Consider the following 23,296-nt stretch of genomic DNA (forward strand, 5'->3'; position numbering starts at 1 on the left):
GTTGGGTTAACTTGGACCAGTCATTCTGTCTCAACCTACTCTATTTCACAGAGTTGTTGTGAGGGTAATAAGAAACAGAGGAAATTTATGCAAGCTGCTTTGAGGTGGGGTATACATGAAGTAAATCAATAAAGCAGAGGACAGGGGGCAGATAAAATAAAGATTGGTTGCTGAGTGGGAAAGAGAGATGGAAGAAGGGAAAGGGGAGAAGATCTGGGGGCTGCTAGGAGGAAAGAGAGAGAGTGGACATACTTGTTCCCCACTTGTTGTATCTAATTCTCAACATGATTCCAGATGCAGACTATTAAATCCACAGATTTGGGCCATTTTACCTTTCTACAAACTTGGGGAAATACTCAGGATTGCAGAGAACTCTTTTTTTTAAAAAAAGGGTAAAGATACAAGAAGATAAAAGAACAGAGAAGTGGTGTCTATAGTTGAACAGGTAATGGACATGAAGCAGCTCTTGGGACTCTGCACAGGCAGGAGCAAAGGAGGCTGATGGTAGAGGAGAAGAAACCATACAGACCTAGAATATTGGCAAGAAAGGTGGACAGAAGGAAAGAAATAAAGAAGGTGGATTACTGCTGATGGTGTCAAGACCATGGCCAAGCAGAAACAATGCTTATGGCCAACACAGCAGTAGTAGTGGCCAGAAGCAGAGCAGTTTTCTTCTTCAGTCCCCAGCTGCCAGCCAGCCACGGAGAGAAGGCAAAAAAGCAGCAGTGGATGGGAGGAAGGGGAGGAGAAGGAGGAAGTCCTGCTGCTGTTGTGTTTTCATTCATTTCTCTGGGCACCTCCTCCCATACAGGAGATGAAGTGAGCAAGCAGTGGAGGCTATGAGGATGTAGTGTCAGTAGCTCCCCACCCCGAGTTCCTTGTGGACCCCTGCCTGTCATTATCTAATGCTGCAGATAATTACATAAAATGACTTAAAAATTTTCATACTACACATTTTAAAACCTTTAAAAAGCATTTTGCTCACACTAAAGGGGAAAAAATATTTCCAGTGCCCCCCAAAGCACCAATTTTTCCATGAGAAAAATTGAAAAAAAGTCCTCAAAAAAAGCAGGGGGAAATTTTTTTGTCCTATTTTTTCCATTTTTCTCTAGCCCTTCACTTCTCTTGGAGAACTCAACTTCCAGTCATGTTCAAGCTATAACTCCCCCTTAAATAAGACGTAACTTTTAATTAAAAAAAAATCCATATTTGGGGTGGTGATAAATGTTAAACAGATGAACTGGGGTATAACAGTACACTGAGAAAGGTGTAGGGCAGGTGAATTTAACGTAAGATTTTTTCCCTACTTCGGTTACATATAATGAACTAAGCCTTCCTCCTCAGGTCTACTCAATGTGGCTTTCTCCTAGGAAAGTGCCGGTAGGATTGCACTGTAAGGGACCTGAGTTCAAGATAGGACAGGGCAGAGGGTAGAACAAGGGGGTAAAAAGCTCGAACAAATGCACATTCCTTGAAAGAAGGGGATGAACTGTAAATCCAAATAAAAGGAGCAGAATCTAGAGAACTAGGGCAGGGGTAGGCAAACTGCGGCTCGAGAGCTGCATGCGGCTCTTTGGCCCCTTGAGTGCGGCTCTGGGCTGCAGGATCGTGGCCGCCCACCTGAGAGAAGCCACCTTCCCCGGGCGTGGAGGGGGGGGGCTGGCTTCCTTCGGCAGAGGATCGGGGCTGCACGTCACGGCGGAGGAGAGCCTGGCATCCCTTCCCTGCCCCGGCCAGGCTCTGCGCGCATGCAGAAGTCCCACAAAAGTTCTCCGCCTTTCCGCCAGCCAAGAGCTGCCGCCGCGCCTAGGGAGGGCGGATCTTTGCAACGTGCTGGCCCCAGCACCGGGGAGAAGGAGGGAGGCCCCGATCCAGCACACACACACACCCTCCCCCGCCTTCCTCACCTGCAAGCTCCAGCGCATCCCCCTCGTGGCCTGCCCTTCCCTTCCGCCACTGGAGAACGCCAGCGAGAGGGGAGGGGGAGGACACCCCTCCACCTTCCTCCTCCTTGGAGGCCGAGGCGCTGAGTAGGGGTGGACGGGCGGACTCCAGGCCAGCCGGGGAGGGAAGGAAGGAAAGAGCCCAGGCGGCGGCAAGGAGGAGGCCGAGAGGCGAGCGCGGGAGGCCGAGGCGACCGGGATGCGCCAGGGCGGCCGCCGAGAGGTCAGTGGGGGTCGGGGAGATGCAAGGCCATTGTTCACATTGTTTGTCAGTCATTGTCATGATTTAGTTTTATGGATACCTTACTTACAATTTAATTTTTATCAATAAATGAGATCATTATTACATATGATATCAAGTTTTATTCAGTGTACCTATAGTTTAATTAAGACTTAAAACTTTAATTAAAGTTTATTAAGTTAATAAACAGTGTACCTACCTATATAGTTCTTCACACAACACGTGGTTAAATGGTGGGACTCCCTGCCCCAGGAGGTGGTGATGGCTGCCAACTTGGAGGGCTTTAAGAGGGGAGTGGACCTGTTCATGGAGGAGAAGGCTATCCATGGCTACTAATCAAAATGGATACTAGTCATGATGCACGCCTATGCTCTCCAGGATCAGAGGAGCAGGCCTATTATATCAGGTGCTATGGAACGCAGGCAGGATAATGATGCTGCACTGGTCTTGCTGGTGGGCTTCCTGGAGGCACCTGGTTGGCCACTGTGGGAGCAGACTGCTGGACTTGAAGGGCCTTGGTCTGATCCAGCACGGCCTTTCTTATGTTCTCATGTGTTTACTGCATCTGTGAATCTAGAGAAAAGTTTGCTCACATTGTTCACATTAAGTGTTTGTCAGTCATTGTCATGCTTTAATTTTATGGATACCTTACTTACTTTTTCCCCTCCTCAGAGGCCTTGTCTACCCACTGGCTTTCTTGGCGGTAGACCTGAACTCCGAGGAGGGGAAAAAGTCCCCCTTAAGAGGCCAGGTCTACCAATTGGCTTCTATGGGCCTCCGGAGGCCAGGTTTACTGCCAAGAAAGCCAATGGGTAGACCTGGCCTCCCAATGGGACTCAGCCGGAGGCCAGGTCTACCAATAGGCTTTTATGGCGGTAGACCAGGCCTCCAGACGAGGACTCCGGACGGGGAGGGGGAAATGGCAGGGACTTACAATTTAATTTTTATCAATAAATAAGATCACTATTAAGTATGATATCAAGTTTTATTCAGTGTACCTATAGTTTAATTAAGACTTAAAACTTTAATTAAAGTTTATTAAGTTAAGAAACAGTGTACCTACCTATATAGTTTTAAGTTTAAGAAATTTGGCTCTCAAAAGAATTCTCAATCGTTGTACTGTTGATATTTGGCTCTTCTGACTAATGAGTTTGCCAACCCCTGAACTAGGGCATGGCATCATTCATGTAGGAGGGCTTTCTGGCCTCCTCTTTCCTGTCCTAGCCCTCTTTGACACTTCACAGCTCTTTCTCTCTCAGGAATGTCATGCAGGGGGCTGCAGTTTAAGGAGAAAACCCATGGAAATTACTGGCTCTTCCAGCATGAGGTGACTTTCACTTGCACAAGTAGTAAAGCTTTTAAAAAGAAAGAAAAAAAGAAAGAAATTCAAACACAAGCTGTTTTTGCACAACAAGAAACAGCTCCCTCACCAACATCCAAGGACAAAACCAGAATGCCTAGGTATTTAATACACAATTTGCAGTGATGAGGATAATACAAAAGTTGGATGTACAAAGGTTTGGTTCTCTCAGTGGGGATAAATCAAACATTTGCTTAAAAAAAAAACCCCAAAAAGCACTTTCAGGGAAAATTAAACCCAATTAAATGTGCAGGCTACCTGGCTTATAAATTTGGCATCACAATATATAATGCAGAGACTCCCAGTTCTCTACCATACACAAGGGTCAGTTGAAATCAATATCACAGTTTCAGAACAAGTTGTATTTGTATTACACTATGGCAAACAGATGTAACTGCTGCTATATTGCTAGCTGTAGATTAAACAAGCTCACAAGCCAATTCTTCTGACAAAATATTCTATTTCCGCACTGTGGTTCTAAGGGTCTGTTATTAACATTGATAGAAATGAGACACTTTCCAAAAAGAAACACCTCTACTGATGAATGACAAGACAATTCTTAAAAAGGTTAAAACAGTGGTTGTTAATAATTAATCCACTTCTGTCCCACAAATTAGCAACATTATCACTGAAGGCCCCTATAGCTGGAGATCTCCCGCTATTACAACTGATCTCCAGCTGATAGAGATCAGTTCACCTGGAGAAAATGGCCGCTTTGGCAACTGGACTCTATGGCATTGAAGTCCCTCCCCTCTCCAAACCCTGCCCTCCTCAGGCTCCACCCCAAAACCCTCCTGCTGGTGACGAAGAGGAACCCGGCAACCCTACATCTCAGGCATGTATATTTAGTGAGAACATTGTGTCTGATGGCCTTCAGGGAACTCTACTGCTTCCTATTTCCTCTGTGCTACTTCTTTATGATCCTGGAAGGGCTGCCAGGCTTCCTCCTATATTGGGAGGCCTCCAGCTGGCAGTCCTCTTTATCCCCCATTCTTTCAAGCGGTGGTGGAAGGGGAAAACAAACAAAACCAATGTCAGCGTTGTCTGGAAGTGATGTAGAGTAGCTCTAGGAATCGCCAGAAAGAGTTTCTGGCAATTCCTAGAACTACCCTATGTTACTTACAGGTTTTCCCTGGAAGTGACGTACCAGTACACGTGATATCACAGCCTCCCCATGTCCCTGCCCCCAAGCCTCCTGCCAGTTGCTGGTCATGGCCTGGCGATTGGCCTTCCTAACTTTGTGGGAGGTGAGCAGAACACCACTCCTCTCTCCAGGGTCTGCCTAAAAACCTAAAACCCCACTTTCACCCAATGAATGATCTCCTAAGATTTGTAGCCTGCCTCTGGATAAGGGGGTATCATATATCCCGTTAAGAATCAATGAGTTAAAAAAAAAAGTAGATAAATACAAACAGTTTACAACATTTACAAGCTACTTTCCTAAGAATTTAAAGGCAAGTTGGTCATTGCTGGTGTCGTCACCCACCTTGCAGTATTTCTTATTGAATACATGGCTGCCAGATTAGCTAGCTGCCCTTGAACTGTCCTATTATAAATTCAACAGTGAAATTAGATTTGTAAATACTGTTTTGAGGCATGTACAATCTGGTTTTAATTAACAAAGACCTGAGATACTAGGAGTTCAATATTGGCATAAAAAACTGGATATTGTTATAAAATTATGATAACGGATGAACACCATGCTGGAATACTGTGGATTTGTTCCAGAAGGCGGGGGTACATTTCTTCACAAATCAAAAGAAACTTGGATGAGGGACTTACACTGCAATCCTAAACAGAGTTACACCCTTCTAAGTCTGTGGAGGTCAATGGGCTTAGATGGGTGTAACTCAGTTTAGGAATGCGCTGCAAATCTATTGGCAAGGTAAAGAGGAACAGAACAGTCTGCGAATGTGTGCAAGAGCCATAAGATAATCACTGCTGAGAAACCAAACTTCTTCTCAAAGTACACTGATTTTCAGAAATCCATATGTACTTAAACAGTAGTGTAGGACAGCTAAGACTGAAATACAGATTATGGACTCCTTTGCAACAGCAGTCTTTTCGTTGGGAGGAGGCGGCACCGAGCCCTGGGTGCTCCTCCTGGGTGCTCCTCCCAGCATTGCTCTAGGACAGTGGTTCCCAACCTTTTTTTGACCAGGGACCACTAGGACTTTTTTGTTCGGTGCAGGGACCCCAAGGTTCAAAATAAAAATTCAGAGAATTTGAAAATAAACTTTAATCATAGCTGTTAGTTAAACATTAAACTTAGAATAATATTTGAATATATATTTTTATAATAGAGAACTTTTAATTGAAAATATTAATTTATTATGGTTTTATAACTTTGTTTCGCGGACCTTAATTTAGTTCTTGCGGACCCCTGGGGGTCCATGGACCCCTGGTTGGGAACCAGTGCTCTAGGAGGAGGTGGAGCTGAGCCTTATGTGTCTGAGAGCCAGCATGGTATAGTGGTTAACAGCAGCGGTCTCTAATCTAGAGAACCGGGTTCGATTCCCCACTCCTCCACATGAAGCCTGCTGGGTCACCTTGGGCTAGTCACAGTTCTCTCAGAACTCTCTCAGCCCCACTTACCTCACAAGGTGCCTGTTGTGGGGCGGGGGAGGTGACTGTAAACCGCTTTGAGATTCCTTAGGGTAGAGAAAAAAAACCTTCCCTTCTTCCAGTATTAAAAAAATATCTAGTCACCCTAATCACCCTATAATTCTATATTTCACAAAGCAATTTCATTTCCAGCCCACAAAACAATTTCATTTCTGTACCAGAAACAGTATCATACTATTTTCTTGCCCAATTACATTACGAATTAAAAAAAATCCAATTGTGCTATCTACAGAGCTGTCTCTGGAGGGAAAAAAGTAGTCCATGTTCAAACAATGTTCAATTAATTGGGAAGCCTTTTCAAATGTACAGACAATTTGTAATTAGCTGAACATCAAAGGAGAGCAGATGCAAGGAGATAAAAGCTAGCAGTGGAATCCTAAACACAGTAAGAACCTTTTGAATCCATTGATTTAACTGGGATTAGAAACGTTTAGGATTGCACAATAAGTAGGAGATTCCTGGAATTACAACCAACCTCTGGACTACAGAGATCAGTTCCCCAGGGCCATTTATGCTTGGTAATTAGCAGTGCGTTCCAGGCTGAATTGCCCTGCATATTTTTTTGTTTTTGTTTTTCATGGTGAACCGTCATTCAGGAAGTGACTGCGGAGCCAGCACATACCGTATATACTCGCGTATAAGTCAAGTTTTTCAGCCCAAAAAAAGGGCTGAAAAAGCCGGCCTCGGCTTATACGCGGGTCAATACGGTAGAGGGGGGAGGGAGGGGGGAGGAGGGAGGGAGGAGGGAACTTACCGCCGCCGCTGGGCCCGCGTCGTTTCCTGCCGCCGGGAGCGGCCTCCTGCAGCTGCGCGGAGGCTGCCCCGGCCCCCGCCCGGCCGCACCGCCGCTTCCTGGGGCCAGGAGCGGCCTCCTGCGGCGGCACAGAGGCTGCCCCGGCTCCCGCCCGGCCGTGCCGCCGCTTCCTGGGGCGGCCTCCTGCGGCTGCGCAGAGGCTGCCCCGGCCCCCGCCTGGCCGCCGCTTCCTGGGGCCGGGAGCGGCCTCCTGCGGCGGCGCAGAGGCTGCCCCGGCTCCCGCCCGGCCGCGCCGCCACTTCCTGGGGCGGCCTTCTGCGGCTGCGCAGAGGCTGCCCGGCCCCCGCCCGGCCGCGCCGCCGCTTCCTGGGGCCGGGAGCGGCCTCCTGCGGCGGCGCAGAGGCTGTCCCGGCCCCCGCCCGGCCACGCCGCCGCTTCCTGGGGCCGGGAGCGGCCTCCTGCGGCGGCGCAGAGGCTGCCCGGCCCCCACCCAGCCGCGCCGCCGCTTCCTGGGGCCGGGAGCGGCCTCCTGCAACTGCAGGGAGGCTGCCCCAGCCCCTGCTGGGTGCACCACCGCAGCCACCAGGGCCGCACCGCTTGCTCCCGGGAGCCCGTCAGGTAAGTCTGCGGGGGGGGGAGGGGTTATAAGCCGACCCTCGGCTTATACGCGGGTGCCTAATTTTCCCCCATTTTTGGGGAGAAATTAGGCACCTCGGTTTATACGCGGGTCGGCTTATACACGGGTATATACGGTACCTGCTTCACATTACTTAAGAGCCCCTTTAACGCGACCTTTTGTGTTCGCTACGTTGCTGCTGTGAAGAATCCCAAGGAAACATGCAAAATCACAGCTGCGCATTAGCTATGCAACCGGTGATTGCTAATGGCAATCGAACAAGGATATGCAAACAAGGAGCAGGGGAGTGGGGTGTGTGTGGAATTTCTCCTTTTGCATCGAGATTGAGAATAGTCATTTTAAAGGTCGCATTTTTTTAAAAAGAGCTTTGAGCGAGATTCAAAATTGACCCTGCATAAATGGCCCAAGAGATACTGGCTGCTTTGAAGGGTGGACTCTGAGGCTTTATACCCATCTGAGGTCCCCTCCCCAGGAATTCCCACTGAGGAATGACTTTCATTTTATGTGGTCATATGTATGATCACGAGTTCTTGTACACTGTGAGGGAAAAAATCACACAAAAAAGAATCTTGATATAAAGTTTATCCTATCATATAAATTACTTTCTTTCATTTGATTGATACAAACGTGCACATTGGGGTAGAGGCAAGGACAGGAAGAAACAGAAGTGAAAGCTTTGCAAGTTGTATTCACAATGCACTGTACAAAATGTGGGATTTTTTTTAAAAAATGCAACAGCATTCCTAACGCTTCAATTTCAGTTAGGAAATAAAGGCAACGTGATTTTGAACTCCCCAATCTGGAGAAAATTACTGAAGCATCTGTAGGCCTGTGACATTGTCCATAAGCACTGAACGAAGGATTTGCAACACCTATAAAATGCACTACCTGGGGAATAACTTTGTTTTTCTAGGTTTAAAATAAAATGCCTTCAGCAAAACCCTAGAGCTGCCAACCTCCAGGTGGGGACTGGAAAGGGTTGCCAACCTCCAGGTACTAGCTGGAGATCTCCTGCTTTTACAACTGATCTCCAGCCGATAGAGATCAGTTCACCTGGAAAAAATGGCCGCTTTGGCAATCGGACTCTATGGCATTGAAGTCCCTCCCCTCCCCAAACCCTGCCCTCCTCAGGCTCCGCCCCAAAAACTCCTGCTGGTGGTGAAGTGGGACCTGGCAACCCTAGGACTGGAGTTCTCCTAGAATTACAACTGATCTCCAGATTACAGAGATCAGTTTCCCTGGAGAAAACTGCAATTTTCCAACAGCAAACTGTATGCTACAGTTTATATTCTAGGTGAAACCCCTTCCTAAATTCTCCCCTCCATATACACCACCCCCAAATCCCCAGGAATTTCTCAAACTAGATTTGGCAACCCTACCTTTAACAGAAAAGTCTTCAAGAAATTAGGCCTGGACTGTACATGACAAACAAGCCAAAGCTGCATATTTGTTGTATTCAGTCAGATCTGTGCAATTCCAGGACCTGTGAAATTCCGATATATCTAGGGTCTGGCTGATTTACATAAGTTCAGCATCTGCTATAAGCACATACATGCATAATCTTCATTAACATGACAAGTTTCTATGTTATGATATGTTGACCTTTTGGCAATATTAACTGTTAGAAAAAATAGAAAAACTGTTAGAAAAAATAGCCCTTAACCTTTAGGCTTCTTAATTATGCTTGTTTTAGGGTTTATGGTTCTGGTTTGTCATTGTAAGTTCAGATCCAGTCACAAGGACTAGAATTTTGACACTTTAAAATGACAGCTGGGAATTTAATTCTATCAGCAACTCTACACAAAACTTGGGTGGCTGGCTGCATGTGGATTATCTGCTACATGCTGCTCCTTCCAGCTTGCTGGTCCCCTTTAGATGAACTTTGAAGGCATCAGGTTTCGAGGTTTGTTTGCTTGTTTCTTTGTTTGCTCACCATTTTTTCCTTAGAACTATTTAATTGCAATTTTCTTAGCATCATCTTCACCATATTCAGTAAAAGATTTGGGAGGGGGGAGGGGATATAATATTTTCTATAAGAAAGCATGAAGATCCTTCAGCTGGATAAAAGACATTTTTGGGTGAGTGGTAGCTGAATGACAAGAACAGCTTGCTCAAAACTATTTCATTTCCTTTTAGCTGGGTTTTTCATCATCAGTGCTTGTTATTTCAACTCAGCCTAGCATTAAGGGCCTCTATTGCTTTTCCACATGCACTGCTACTTGTATGCTTGAATTCCTTTCTCTTTAGGAGAAAACATTCATGCTAAGTCCCTGCATTTGCTCCCTTTGGGAGTAATGGATCCCAAAGTATGTACTTTGCCTACTTTAAACTCCTTTAAACACAAAAAGTTAACCTTCCTCCCCCACAAAAAAAACCTTGTTTTAACCTGAGAGGAATACTTTCAAGGTTCTTTTCAAAATAAATGCTGAAGAAGGAATTTAACACAAGGAAAATTATTCCAGGTTCATCATTCATTCTATGCATTCTCAATTATTTTGCTTTAACATATTCCTTCTTACAGAACACATTAATTAATTAAGGGTGAGTACTAAGTGACATTCGTCATAGAGGAGTTGATGTTCTACTCATTGTATTCAGCGTCCCTCCTCCCCACACTATCAACTTCAGATAGGCTACCCCCCCAAGTGTCTTGCAAGTTTATCCAATTAAATGCCTGGCACTTAAAAACATCAGTTTAAAAAATAATGGGAAAACGTAGGGAGAGGAACAGATGCTGCACGACCGTCACAAGCCAATCGGCACTTTGCACAGCTCTTTTGTCTAAACAGGATTTCCCTGAAGCCAGCGCATAGGGGGCTTTATGTAAGGTCTGGGTCCACCTGTCGAATCCCAAACAAGAGAACATCCAAACAGAGTTGTCTAAGAAGCCATTTATTTGGAAAGCATAAGGTGGAAAGCAGCAACTTACAGGAAAGAGAGGCAAGGACTCAAGTGGGGAAACGGCGGGAAGGTTGAATACATATACTTCAGAAAGGCACCGTTAGAAAGTAGGCTGACTCTGGTTACCAGAGTCTCTGTAGAGATTACAGCTATCGGCCGGGGTGCAGATCGTCATAACATAAGAAAAGCTACTTATCCTTGACTCCAGCTGCGCTCCCAGCCGGACCTCACACTTTATGTCTTACCAAAAAGGCCCATACATAATTTAAGCATGTATATATAGTTAGAATAAAACGTGACAAAAATGCCTTTGGTCTATGTAGCAGTGTGGCCCTCTTGAGTATGAATGAAAGCATAAAAATGACGCTCAGAATTACTTATTGTGCACATCTGCTCTCTATTGAAAAGTGCTGTAGAAACTCAATGATAAAAGATGACCAAATTCAATGATAAAAAATGACCAATTTAGTGGGGCCTAGATTAGTAACCCATCTTTACTCAAGCACTGATTAAAGTTGACAGTCTATGCATTTTAAAAATATAGTTATCTTTAAAAAACACCAGAAGACTAAAATACTGCACTTCTTGTTTGCAAACAGAAAGTCATTGATGGAGACGCTCACACTGCAGATGCCAATTCGTTTACAGCCTTGTTTTCCCCGTCAAAACTGAATCAATACACAAACATCATTACTGTTACTCAGGGGTCAGGCAGGGTTGGCAAAATATGAGAAGGCGCTGCACATGAAGATGCCGTGGTGTTTTCCAGTCACTGAAGTGTCGCATCATGAACCTTCTCACTGTATTTTCAGACTGAGTCACTGAACTGATTTCCATGAACTCAGACCTGTTCTATCAAAAAAAATAAAAACAAAGTAGTACCTTCCACATGTATCTTCAATCGCCACTAAAGTTAGGAAGTTGTAACACTCCTCTCTGAAACCAAAATAAAACAGATCATAAAATCTGTTGTTCTTTATGTCTGCAGGGACAGGATGAAAAGCAGAATCCCTGGGGCTCCAAACTGCAGGATATCCCTACCTCCCCGGTCCCGAAGCATCTTTTAACTGATGTGTCACTGGATCATTAAAAATAAAGCTATTAGCAGAGGAGGTCTGCCAAAGTTTAAGAAAGCTACAAACAAGCTATGTCCATGCCTCATGCCAGTCATTTCATCAAAAGCTGCTGAAATGCAGCTATTTGAAATGTAAGCATCCTTATGCTACACTAAGATGGTTTGAAAACTTTGCACTGAACCAATAAATAAACAAACCGAATAAAAGCTGAGAATCCAGAAGCTACAGATACAGGTAAAAATGCAGGTTTTGTGCAAAGAACCCCCTCCCCCCCCCCACACACACAGCGAGAGCGAGAGAAAAGTACTTGGTCATACCTATTCTAAGAGGCCATTTTAGCAGCAGCTGTGCAAACAGAGGTCTGCTCCGCTGGCCATTAAAAGCCCCTTAAAACCAGCTCTTTCAAAAAAAGAAAAAAAAAACCTCAAGGTGCATCAACTTTGGTGGCCAGGGATTTTCTGAGGGTCCTCAGTAGTTTAACAGGCTCTCAGCAACTTCCCTTGCCTTGGTCCTGAGCATTGTGCAGCTAGTGGTGACAGTGACGATTTCATGATGCCACACAGAGAGTATTTGGGGTCTCATAAGCCAAACATAAAATCATGTCATAATACACAAGGGGACAGCATTAACAGTGATGCTATTCCACTCACTGCCTTCTTTACTGTTACTAAATAGAGAGGAAATTAGGACTAGGATTTATGTATGTTGTATGTCATTAGGCATCTAGATATCTAATTTTGAACCTGGCTCCAGAATGCAGATCAAAATATCTTCACAGTGGGGCCAGGGACAGATAGGGGAGACGTTTTTGCAAACTTGGGGGAATTCCCATGTTTGTAGAAACATCTGGAAGTATTACAAGAAGCTGGAGGGGGGGGGGTAAATCCCTCAACAGAGAATGCTGACCAAGATCTCATGAGATCACAGTTGACAGTGCAGTTGCCTAGCAATAAGGCATTGTTTTTTTAAAAAAAGCATAGAGGAAAGGAAAAAGTGCTAAGGAGAGGCTTGAGGAAGGGAAAGTGGCAACAGGAGGGGTGGAGAAAGTAGAAATGAGGTGGATAACAAGAGGGGAGAAAGTGATGGGGATGGGATTTCTCTCCACTGCAAGTTTTGCAGGTGCCCTGCTTAGGAGAACACTGGCAGTGCAGTTCCAAACAATTCTAAACAGAGTTACTCATGAGCTTAGACTAGAGTAACGGAGAAGAAGAGTTGGTTTCTATATGACGACTTTCTCTACCACTTAAGGGAGAATCAAACTGTCTTACAATCATCTTCCCTTCCCCCTCCCTCATGACACCCTATGAGGTAGGTGGGGCTGAGAGAGTGTGACTAGGCCAAGGCCACCCAGCCGGCTTCATGTGTAGGAGTGGGGAAACAAATCTAGTTCACCCGATTAGTCTCTGCCATTTATGTGGAGGAGCGGGGAATCAAACCCAGTTCTCCAGATCAGAGTCCACCACTCCAAACCACTGCTCTTAACCACTATACCACTCTGGCTCAGGTTGCACTGTTTGACTGCAATCCCATGTCTACTTAACAGAAAGTTAAATTCCACTGAACAGAGTGGGACTGACTTCTAAATTCACCTGCACAGGATTAGGCTGCACAGATGGCACTCAAAATTAAAGGGTACAATCCATGAATTGATTAAATCAATGGTATATGAGACAGAAAGGCCACTGCTGCATGAAACACAAAATAGCTCTTCCATTTCACATCAGAAACTGTGGCATACAAACAGGAATTCAATAATGTCATAGGGTGGGTACCATATTAATGACAATGGCCACCAACCAGCCAAAATGAAGCATTTTTTATTATTTCCCTAACATGTACCTAATTATTTCCCAATGACTGGATTTGGTGTACACAGGCTTGCTGTACATGGCTAAGTGCAATCCTTTGCAGTTACTCCAGTCTAAGCCAACTGAAATAAATGGATTTAGACTGGAGTGACCACATAATGAGAGCTAGCCTGGTGTTGTGGTTAAGAGTGGCGGGACTCTAATCTGGAGAACTGGGCTCGATTCCCCACTCCTCCACATGAAGGCTACTGGGTGACCTTGGGCCAATCACAGTTCTCTTGGAACTCTCTCAGCCCATATGGAGGCATGCAATGGCAAACCACCTCTGAAAGTCTCTTGCCTTGAAAACCCCAAGGGGTCACCGGAGGTCAGCTGCAACTTGATGGCACTTTACACACACACCACCACATAACATTGCACACATTAATCTAGTATTTCAACCATGCATATAAGATTTAAATCAGCCGATGCAGCCGTAAATGGATGTCCACTAGTGTAGTAGGTGGGGCTGCCACACTGGCTAAGTGGGTAGGTGTACTCCCCACCATGTACAGGGTGAGTGTATCATCCAAGCCAGCCCAGTAGTGACACAGCCTCAAGATCTCTCTTCCACAAGCTAAAAATTCAACAAGACAATTCTACCTCAGTGATATGGAAGCTACTTCTTTACCGTCAGTCCCATACCAACCAATATATGAAAAAATCACCTGGGGCAGTAACGATGATATGGTTATTTCACACACCATGGTGGCATGGGACAGGGCCATGCATAAGTGGGCTCCGGTTCTGCATAGGAAGTATGAATTTGGCTTAATTCATCTAGGAAATTCCACAATACATGCTGGCAGAATCTGACATTAAAATATTAATCCTAAATATACTTACTTAGAAGGATTTCAGAGAGAATTCTCTCCACAAAAGCTAAAAGCCCGAGTATGCTACACCAACTATGTTCCCATGAAATCTCTCTTCTACAGGCTACTTCAAATATATAAATACATATATGTATATGTAATATTTGTATGTTATATATATATAATATAAGTCCTAATATATTATAATATAATATAAGTCCAAAGAGGAGTTTAGGCATTTTAATAAAGGGAGTAAAATTATAGGAAATCTAAATAGAAATGAAAGGGTGTAGAGGGGGTTGATTGTTTAAATTTATATTGTTGACCAGTTTCTAACCATTTTAAAGAGAGTATTATTTTGTATGGTGTTTTAACCAAAATGTATTGTTTTATACTGCCGGTTGGGTAAGGCAATGTAACTGCAAATATTTTATGTTTGGTCTAAGAACCGTAACTGTATATTACATATAATATATTGTATTTACATTGTATATTATATGTATATTATAATATGAACCACTGCCTGATCTAAGTCCATTTGCATGCCCATGTATGCTTTATAAATCAATTCTCTGTAAGCCCCAGAGCAAAAAAGGAATGCTATGGAGAAAGTGTTTCATGTTCCTTATTACTTTAAAATTTCAAAAGCAGCCTTGTTAAAAAGAGAAAGGGCTCCATCTATGAAATCATTTCCTTCTGTTTAAATTGTTTTACTCAGAGGGGGTAAAAAACAAAAGAGCATGAAAAGAGGGGGGGATATCTTTTCTGACTCTGCCTTAAGATTCAACATTTCAGCAATTCTGTGGGATGATGCAGTGTGCCAGCTCCCGACTGCTCCAGCCAGAGGTTCAAGTCCTCTTAGTCATGTCAAAACAATGAACCCTTTTGTGAAACTCGACTGGATCCCACATCACTCATGCCATCAGAAGGAGATTTTTCCCCTCTCTGGAGAAAGGGTAGCTATCCTATTGGAGCAAATCAAGGCTGTAAGGAGATTGCAGACACAATGTTGGCCATTTATTGTGACATACAAACAAGATTCTGTTTGGCTTTGTACAAATGAAAAGGGGATGGATGAAAATACTTTTCTGTTCGTTGGAAAGATTCCCACACACACACTAGGAAGGCTACAACTTCAGAGGGAGAGGTGGGTTGCTTCAATTATGATGTGCCTTTAAATGGACTTGCAAGCCTTTTGATGATGGCTCTCTGATTTTAAACACATTAATATAGTTTATAGCTCTGTGAATGAAAGGAAGTTATCTCTATACATATTTACCTTCTTTTCTGAGAAACTGTTTAAGGTAAAGGTCCCCTGTGCAAGCACTGGGTCATTCCTGACCTATGGGGTGATGTCACATCCCGACGTTTTCTAGGCAGACTTTGCCAGTGCCTTCCCCAGTCATCTTCCCTTTACCCCCAGAAAGCTGGGTACTCATTTTACCGACCTTGGAAAGATGGAAGGCTGAGGGCGAAAACACACGGTTGCTTTATCCTCCTTTAATCCCTGTTTTAGCCAGGATCGAACACACATTAGGCGAAACGCATGTGTTCGATCCTGGCTGAATCCTGGTTGAAACAAGGATTAAAGGAGGATAAAGCGACAGTGCATTTTCGCCGAGTCAACCTTGAGCCGGCTATCTGTAACCGACTTCCGTTGGGAACTTAGGTCGTGAGCAGAGCTTGGACTGCAGTACTGCAGCTTACCACTCTGTGCCACGGGGCTCCTTGAGAAACTGTTTAGAGTCACCATATTTTGTACCAGTAAATCCAGCACGTATACTGCAAGCATGTTCCTGGCTGTCAATGGATCTCTTTCCCTCCCTTGATCTGTTGAAGTATGTGAAAGGGTGGCTGTAGCATTTTTACTTGAAATTCTTGGCTGTACAAAGTGAGAACTGAGTCACATGTATAGGGTGGTTTGATGAAATGCTGGTCACTACTCTGGGACAGACTTTGGCACATGTTCATGAAACAGAAATGTTCATAAGTTAATAAAAATGTCCCATGTAAACTTTTCCAACACTCAGAATACCACTGATTATTTGAGCTTTCTGTTGTTAGAAGCATCTTATAGCGCAATCCTAAAATTATTTTCCTGAATAAAATGGGGCTTAGTTCTGAGTAGACCTGCTTAGGGTTGCTCTCTTAATTTTTCTACCACTCATTAAGTCAATGAATGAATCAGTGATGTCTAACACTTTTAAACACAGGATTTCAGACCTCCTCAGACTCTTCCTACGTCTTGTAATTTAGTTCTCAGAGGTGAAAGAATTAGAGCACCTAAAACTTTGCTGTTGAGCTAGCTGAAGGAACTTTTCTTTCAAAAAGAATGCAAATATTTTCTTTCCTTTTCCCTTTGAAGTGAGAGACTTTATTTTGTCTCAAATGCCGATGCAATAACTTGGTGCTAGGCCACTAGAGAAGCCTGTGTGCTCCTTTTCCACATGGCGTTGGGTACAAGTTTTACCGATGCACAAAGCCAAAAGTTTAGTTGGAAAATCCATGCAACATGCAGATAAACATTCAGTAATCTTTTCCACATACATGTCTGAGAACATATATTAGCTTTTCCAAGATCAAGAAATACAGTCTTGGCAGAGATAGATTGCTAGCGTTGCCATTCATGCTGTATAGAAATAAATGCCTGAGGTAGAATGCTGAATTTACCATTCATTTGCTCTTTTAAAACAAGGTTCAATGTCAGCCCTCTAAATCTTAAGGATAATTGGAGGTTAAGCTTCTATTTGGGGAACCCTATTAACAACTACATCTGAAAGAACTGCAAACTGTAGTAGAGTTGAGCTGCTGAAGGTCTAAATTTGAAAGTTCAGACAGGACTGTATCCAGTTCGTTAAGTCTGCCACTCTGAGGATCATACATTCAGACTCCTGATACTAAATAAGTATTCTGGAGATACCAGAGGCAAAATAAATATAAGAAATGCGACTCCAATGGAATAAGTCCAAAGAGGAGTTTAGACATTTTAATAAAGGGAGTAAAATTATAGGAAATATAAACAGAAATGAAAAGTTGTTGGGGGGTTGTTTAGATTTATATTGTTGACCAGTGTTTAACCGTTTTAAAGAGAGTAATATTTTGTATAGTGTTTTAACCAAAATGTACTGTTTTATACTGCCGGTTGGGTAAGGCAATGTATCTGCAAATATTTTATGTTTGGTCTAAGGACTGTAATAATAACAAATAAAGGGAGTACCGTATATACTCGCGTACAAGCCGAGTTTTTCAGCCCAAAAAAAGGGCTGAGAAAGCCCAACTCGGCTTATACGCGAGTCAATACGGTATTTAGAAGGGAGGGGGGACTTACCGCCGCCGCCTGCCCGCGCGCCTTCCCTGCGGCCTGCGGGGCCTCCTGCGCGCAGGGAGGGGGCCACCGCTGCCTGCCCGCGCGCCTTCCCTGCGGCCTGCGGGGCCTCCTGTGCGCAGGGAGGGGGCTGCCGCCACCGCCTGCCTGCGCGCCTGGAGCCCGGTCAGGTAAGACTGCGGGGGGGAGGGGGTGCATTTCCCCCTCGGCTTATACGCGGGTGCCTAATTTCCCCCCATTTTTGGGGTGAAATTAGGCATCTCGGCTTATACTCGGGTCGGCTTATACCAGAGTATATACAGTAAGTAGGTAATATAGCACAGTTGTTCTTAAGCGCACTGTTTATAAAGGGAATAGGGTTGTAGTCTCAATGTTCTGTGAAAATTTCAAGCAGTTTTGTTTGTGTGAGTATACACCTTGTATATTGGATATATAATCTAAGAACATTCCTGAAGAGTTTAAAGACCATATAAAGAATAGATTTGCATTACTAAGTTAAAGTGAACATGAACCAGAAGAACTACGGGTTGAAATTAGAGCTATTATCAAGTAAGAATGCACAAAGACTATTCCTGTAGCCAAAAGAAATGAAAAGCTTTGATGGATAATTGAGGAAACTTTTAAAATTGCTGAAGACAGATGAGAAGCAAAAGTGAAAGGTGACAGAAAAAGAATCAAAAGTCTAAATGCAGTGTTACACTGACTGGCACACAGAGACAAAGAGAACTGTTATAAGAATCAGTGTAAAGAAATACAGGAGACAACAAAAAAGGAAGAACAAGAGATCTGTTCTACAAGATCCAAGAAATCAAAGGGAAATTTCAGGTACAGTTAGGCATGCTGAAAGATCAACAGAAATACATTAACTGAAAAGGACAAAATAAACAAAAGATGGGAACAATACACTGAAGAAGTATACAAAAGAGGCAAAAGGATGACAGATTCCTTCCAAGAAGAACCTACAGTTTTAGAAAATGAAATTAAAGTGAAATGCACTGAGAGCAATCGGGAGGGGAAAAAATCATCAGGAGCAGATGAAATATCAATACAAGCTAGTCCGAGCCACAGAAATGGATTCCATCAAAATCTTAACAAGAATATGTCAACAATATGGGAATAAAACATGCATTTAACAACTCAGTAATATAACTGAATATTATATATTACAGATTCCCCAGAAGAAGCCTCTTGAGTGAAATGTGTAGGGAATTTTTATCTGAGTAATAAAATATATTTTTACATATTTTGCACCATCGGCCTTGGCCTTATTTTTTATCTCATGTGACTGATGCTGTCCTTTCATTTCTCCTTGCCTCAGTTTGCAAGACCTGAGCATGACTGTTAATGACAGGATGTTTTAGAGGACATTAATTCATAGGGTCACCATAAGTTGGAAGCGACTTGACAGCGCTTAAACACACAACACACACATGCACAGTTTTAATGTATTGCTCTCATTTTATTGCTTTGTATATATTTGCTGAAGGGTTTTTTGCATTGTTTTCTAATTTTGTTATATGCCCTGAGTCTAATTGAGAAAAGTGAATTATAAATGAAGTCAGTAAATAAACAAACAAATAAATAAACAGAACTACCGCTCTTGGTTGACCATAGCATTTAGATGTGCTTGTCTTAAATAAGAATTAAAAGTAGCTAACACTTTTGGAAACTAGGCAACCTGTTGACAAACTAGCTAAACAAAATTTAGGGTCCAATAGGTTTTTAAAACATATTTTCCTCTTAAAATACATCCTTGCTGATGACAGTAAAACCCCAAATCCCTGCGCTATGTTCATGATCAATACCTTGGGGTGCTATATGCCCCGATGGGGTAAACATGGCAACTTCAATCTGAATCACAATCCCCTGTGGCCACTATTTAGTAATAAGGATGGGAGGTCCCTTCACAGATCTCTCAACTATGTCAAATTGGGTCCTGAGCCACAAAGAAAATGTCTAGTAAAGCATTGTGGATAAGAAATAAATTATTTATTCAGTAGACCTATTTATGGACTTGTTCAGTGGAGTTACATAAAGTGGACTTCTTGCCACGCTGCTGGAAATGGGTAGTACATACAAAATAGCCCAAATTTTGATGAAGAAGTCAAGTTTAGAATCACTGGGTTGGATCCAACCAGCTTTTTCACTCAATATCATGTTTCCCCCTCCTTACTACAGTTCCACTCCCACGTGGCTTTTGTCCATGCAAGTCCTGTGATCAAAGGCATAGTTTTTTGGGGGTGGCCAAATGAGCCCGGTCCTCCCCTTTTCATCAGTGGAAAAGTTGGTTGGATCCAACCCACAGTGTGCAATCCTTCCAAGGCCATTTTATGCTGACAAGTCAGTGTAGCACAAGATTTTGGAAACCGCTACCTAGAATATCTGATATTAGATATCACAAGATAACATACAACGCACCTACAAGTGGATTTAATCCTATAATATGCTGCAAATAATTTATTTCCTATATGTAGGATAACCCTTTGATCCATAAACAGGTGACTACTGCATTCTGGCCAGTGTGCTTAACTTCTGTTCCTTATCCATGTAAGTAGCAAACCTTAATAAATTGCAATTTGAGTTCTACATATGCAATGCAAAGATACTTCCTTTTATTCTGTATAGAAACAAAGCAATAATGTTACAAGAGAGGTTACTAATGAATGGAATTAAAATAAATTTCTCTATATACATTTTTCATGCATTAGATAGAGTGTATGTATAATGAGAACTGATACTGTTGAGAGCTATGAGCATGTTAAAATATTTAGAAAGGCACAGCACGTGCTAGCCGCAGTCTGAACAATCATTATAAAAACAAGTCAAGGCTGTTATCTAGTGAGGTTCACAATGACGTTAGGTGTGACTAACGCTAGTCAATATGCATGGCCCTTTGTCCCATTTTCAACAAAGTGCTGGAGAAAAAAAATTTCCTCCTTAATTGTCAGACTATAGATACATATCTTTTATGGAACCTCCTCAAAAAAAGAGAAGGGTGTTGAGTAATAGCTAGCAAACAGCAGTCACACTTTGCCCAAACCAGGCATTAACTACCAAGCAAAATGTGGTCCATGTGTCTTGCTTTATTAAAACAAACAACTCCCACAATACATTTCAAATAGCTATTATGTAGGAAGCATATGAAGGAAATACCAGTCCCTATGTCTGAATACTTCTAAGAGCCTCTTAGCACATTCTCTCGGGGGCAAGACAGCCACTGAAGAGTGTGCGGAATCTGAAGTCATGTGAAAGGAATACAGGTTGAGTGACCCATATCCAAAAATCCAAAATGCTCCAAAATCTGAAAGTTTTTGAGCTGACATGACGCCACACTTCAAAACTCAGGCATTATTCATAGGGCCTGGCCCTCAAGCAGCGCAACAAGTCTCCTGCATCTGCAATGCCCTGCCCACCTCAGCAGCAACTGCGTAAGTTTGCTGGCAGCAGTGAGTCTTCCCACTCCCTTCGCACAGGCTAAAAATTCTAGCATAGGATAATCAAACCCCGCCCCTTCCAAGCCACAGGTCACAGCTGCTGGCTAGAAGCTGCCAGAAGCTGTGCCTTAAAGGTGCCGGCTGCAAGCTCTCATGGCACTTCGCTCTTTGCCTCATGCTGGGGTACAGTTCAAGGTAGGAAGGAACCAGACCTATGTGCATTATTCCAAAATCTGAAAAAATCTGAAAGACCTCTGGTCCCAAACATTTCAGGTAAGGGATAGTCAACCTGTACTTGATATGTCTCCTTCACATAATAGCATCATCTCTTCCACAAGCTGGGGCAATGCTAGAATGGAAAGAGATGCATTAGATTCCTCCCCCATGACCTTGGGCTGCTGTTATACTGCAGTGGCTTCCACACCTCTGGGGTAATGTTGGGAGGCTCAAAAGGTGTTTCTAAAATTGCTTCCTCTGAATGGTTAGAAAGGAAAGAATGCAGTGAATACAGAACAGGGCTAACTTGGCAACAGGAACAGAATGGGGGTGAGGGGGAATTCACATTATTTTGAACCCTGATGCTGAGTTTTGACCAAGGTAGTATTCTATAAACTAGAAAGCAAACTAGTCAATTTTATGCCAATAAAGGTTTGAATGAATGAATGAAAAAAGTTATTCTTTTCAGATGACAACACTTGGGAGATTTAGTTCTGTCATTGAAGAGGGTGCTATTTAGTTCTGTCATCGAAGAAGGGAAATATTTCTTGATAGATGATCATCTGCACGTCCCTAGAAAAGTAACTTACAGTGTACACTAATTTTAACATGCACTATGAAATGCAACACTGCTAGAGAACTGGGAGAGGGGGGGACACTCAATGTTCTGTCTTCCTGGACAGAATTCAATGGTGTTCCACTGGGGCAGTTGTGATAAAAATTTGGCTAAAGAGACTTACCAAGCACAATGACCACAGTCTTCAGAAGACTCATCATGGTGTCCCGATTTCTACGTGGTCCAGAACTATGTCTAGACATTCTCATAGTCCTCTGGCGGACATAGCCAAAGATATGAGCATATAAGACCACCATGACTACAAAGGTGACCAGGTTGAAAATAGCCCAGAAGACCAAGTAAGAGTCACTGTAGAGCGGTGCCATGTTGGAACAGTGAGTGAGGTCACAGATACAGTTCCAGCCCACACTTGGTATAGCTCCCATGATGATGGCCATAGTCCAGATGACAACAATTACCACCACGACTCGCCGGTTACTCATCCGAGTATGCAACTGCATGCGGAACACTGTGATGTGCCTCTCTATAGCAATTGCCAGCAAGTTGGCAACAGAGGCTGTCAGGCTAGTATCAATGAGACCCTGACGAAGGAGCCAGGTGCTGACAGTCAATCTTCTAGTGTTGGGTCCCGTGTTAAACATTAGGTAGAAGTATGCCAGTCCTGCAAAGAAGTCTGCAGCAGCTAAGTTAGCCATTAGGTAATAAATAGGAAAGTGAAATCGCCGGTTGACATAGATAGCCACCATAACTAAGAGGTTGGCTAGCATGATGAAGACACATACTGTAATCCCAAGCCCCATCACAAGCTTGCTCACAGTGTTCCATTCAGTGGCTAGAGGTTTCCCACTTCGGTTGTAAAAGAAGGCAATGGTTTCATTGTAGTAACACTGAGGTTCCTGGAAAAGAAGAACATAAAGCAGAATTACAAGTTAGAACTGGAAGTATTGTGCTGTCTGAAAATGTTGACTAGGAGAGAAAACTAAGGAAAAGTTCTGGAGGTCTCCAATTATGTAAATATACCTTAGGACTGAATTAAAACTATAGCTGTTAAACGAACCCTTGGAAAATGGCAATGCAGCCATTCTACGTGGGTGGTGGAAGTGGAAGGCTTATTTTGTTCCATTTACAGCAATTCAACACAACTCTTCTACAGGGGCCATCTTGGTGGAAGGCTTATTGTGTCCAATGTATGGCTGTCCAATTTCAGACAATGCAGCCCTTCTACATGGTTCCTTTTGGTAGAAGGCTTATATTGTCTGAAGTAAAAATAGTTTGTGTCAAATTCTTCATTACTGTCATCCATTTAAACATTTGTTCTACATTATATATTTTTCTATAACAAGTTTGTGTAATGAATGTACTAGACGGTATCTGTAAAAGAACAATTAAGATACAAAACCCTTTCAAGGTTAGCAATTTTCCGTTTTGGAAGTTAAACAGCAGCTGAACAGATTTTATATGCTTTGCAAGACACAGTAAGAGACAATGTATTCAGTGGGGGATTCACATCTATAACTCAATCTCTGTTTATTAAAAACAGTCTTA

General features: G+C 43.2%; 1 protein-coding gene across 1 annotated transcript in view; it reads right to left on the reverse strand.

Moving 5' to 3' along the window:
- The window catches only part of LPAR1 (lysophosphatidic acid receptor 1), an 89,066-nt gene that overhangs the window by 20,446 nt on the left and 45,324 nt on the right, over positions 1-23,296 (reverse strand). The window contains exon 3 of the mRNA XM_056848688.1: positions 21,915-22,647. Within this exon, the coding sequence (XP_056704666.1) occupies positions 21,915-22,647 (733 nt within the window). The remainder of the gene's footprint in view (positions 1-21,914; positions 22,648-23,296) is intronic.

The sequence above is a fragment of the Euleptes europaea genome, chromosome 4, assembly GCF_029931775.1.
Source record: "Euleptes europaea isolate rEulEur1 chromosome 4, rEulEur1.hap1, whole genome shotgun sequence".
Classification (NCBI taxonomy): Eukaryota; Metazoa; Chordata; class Lepidosauria; order Squamata; family Sphaerodactylidae; genus Euleptes; species Euleptes europaea.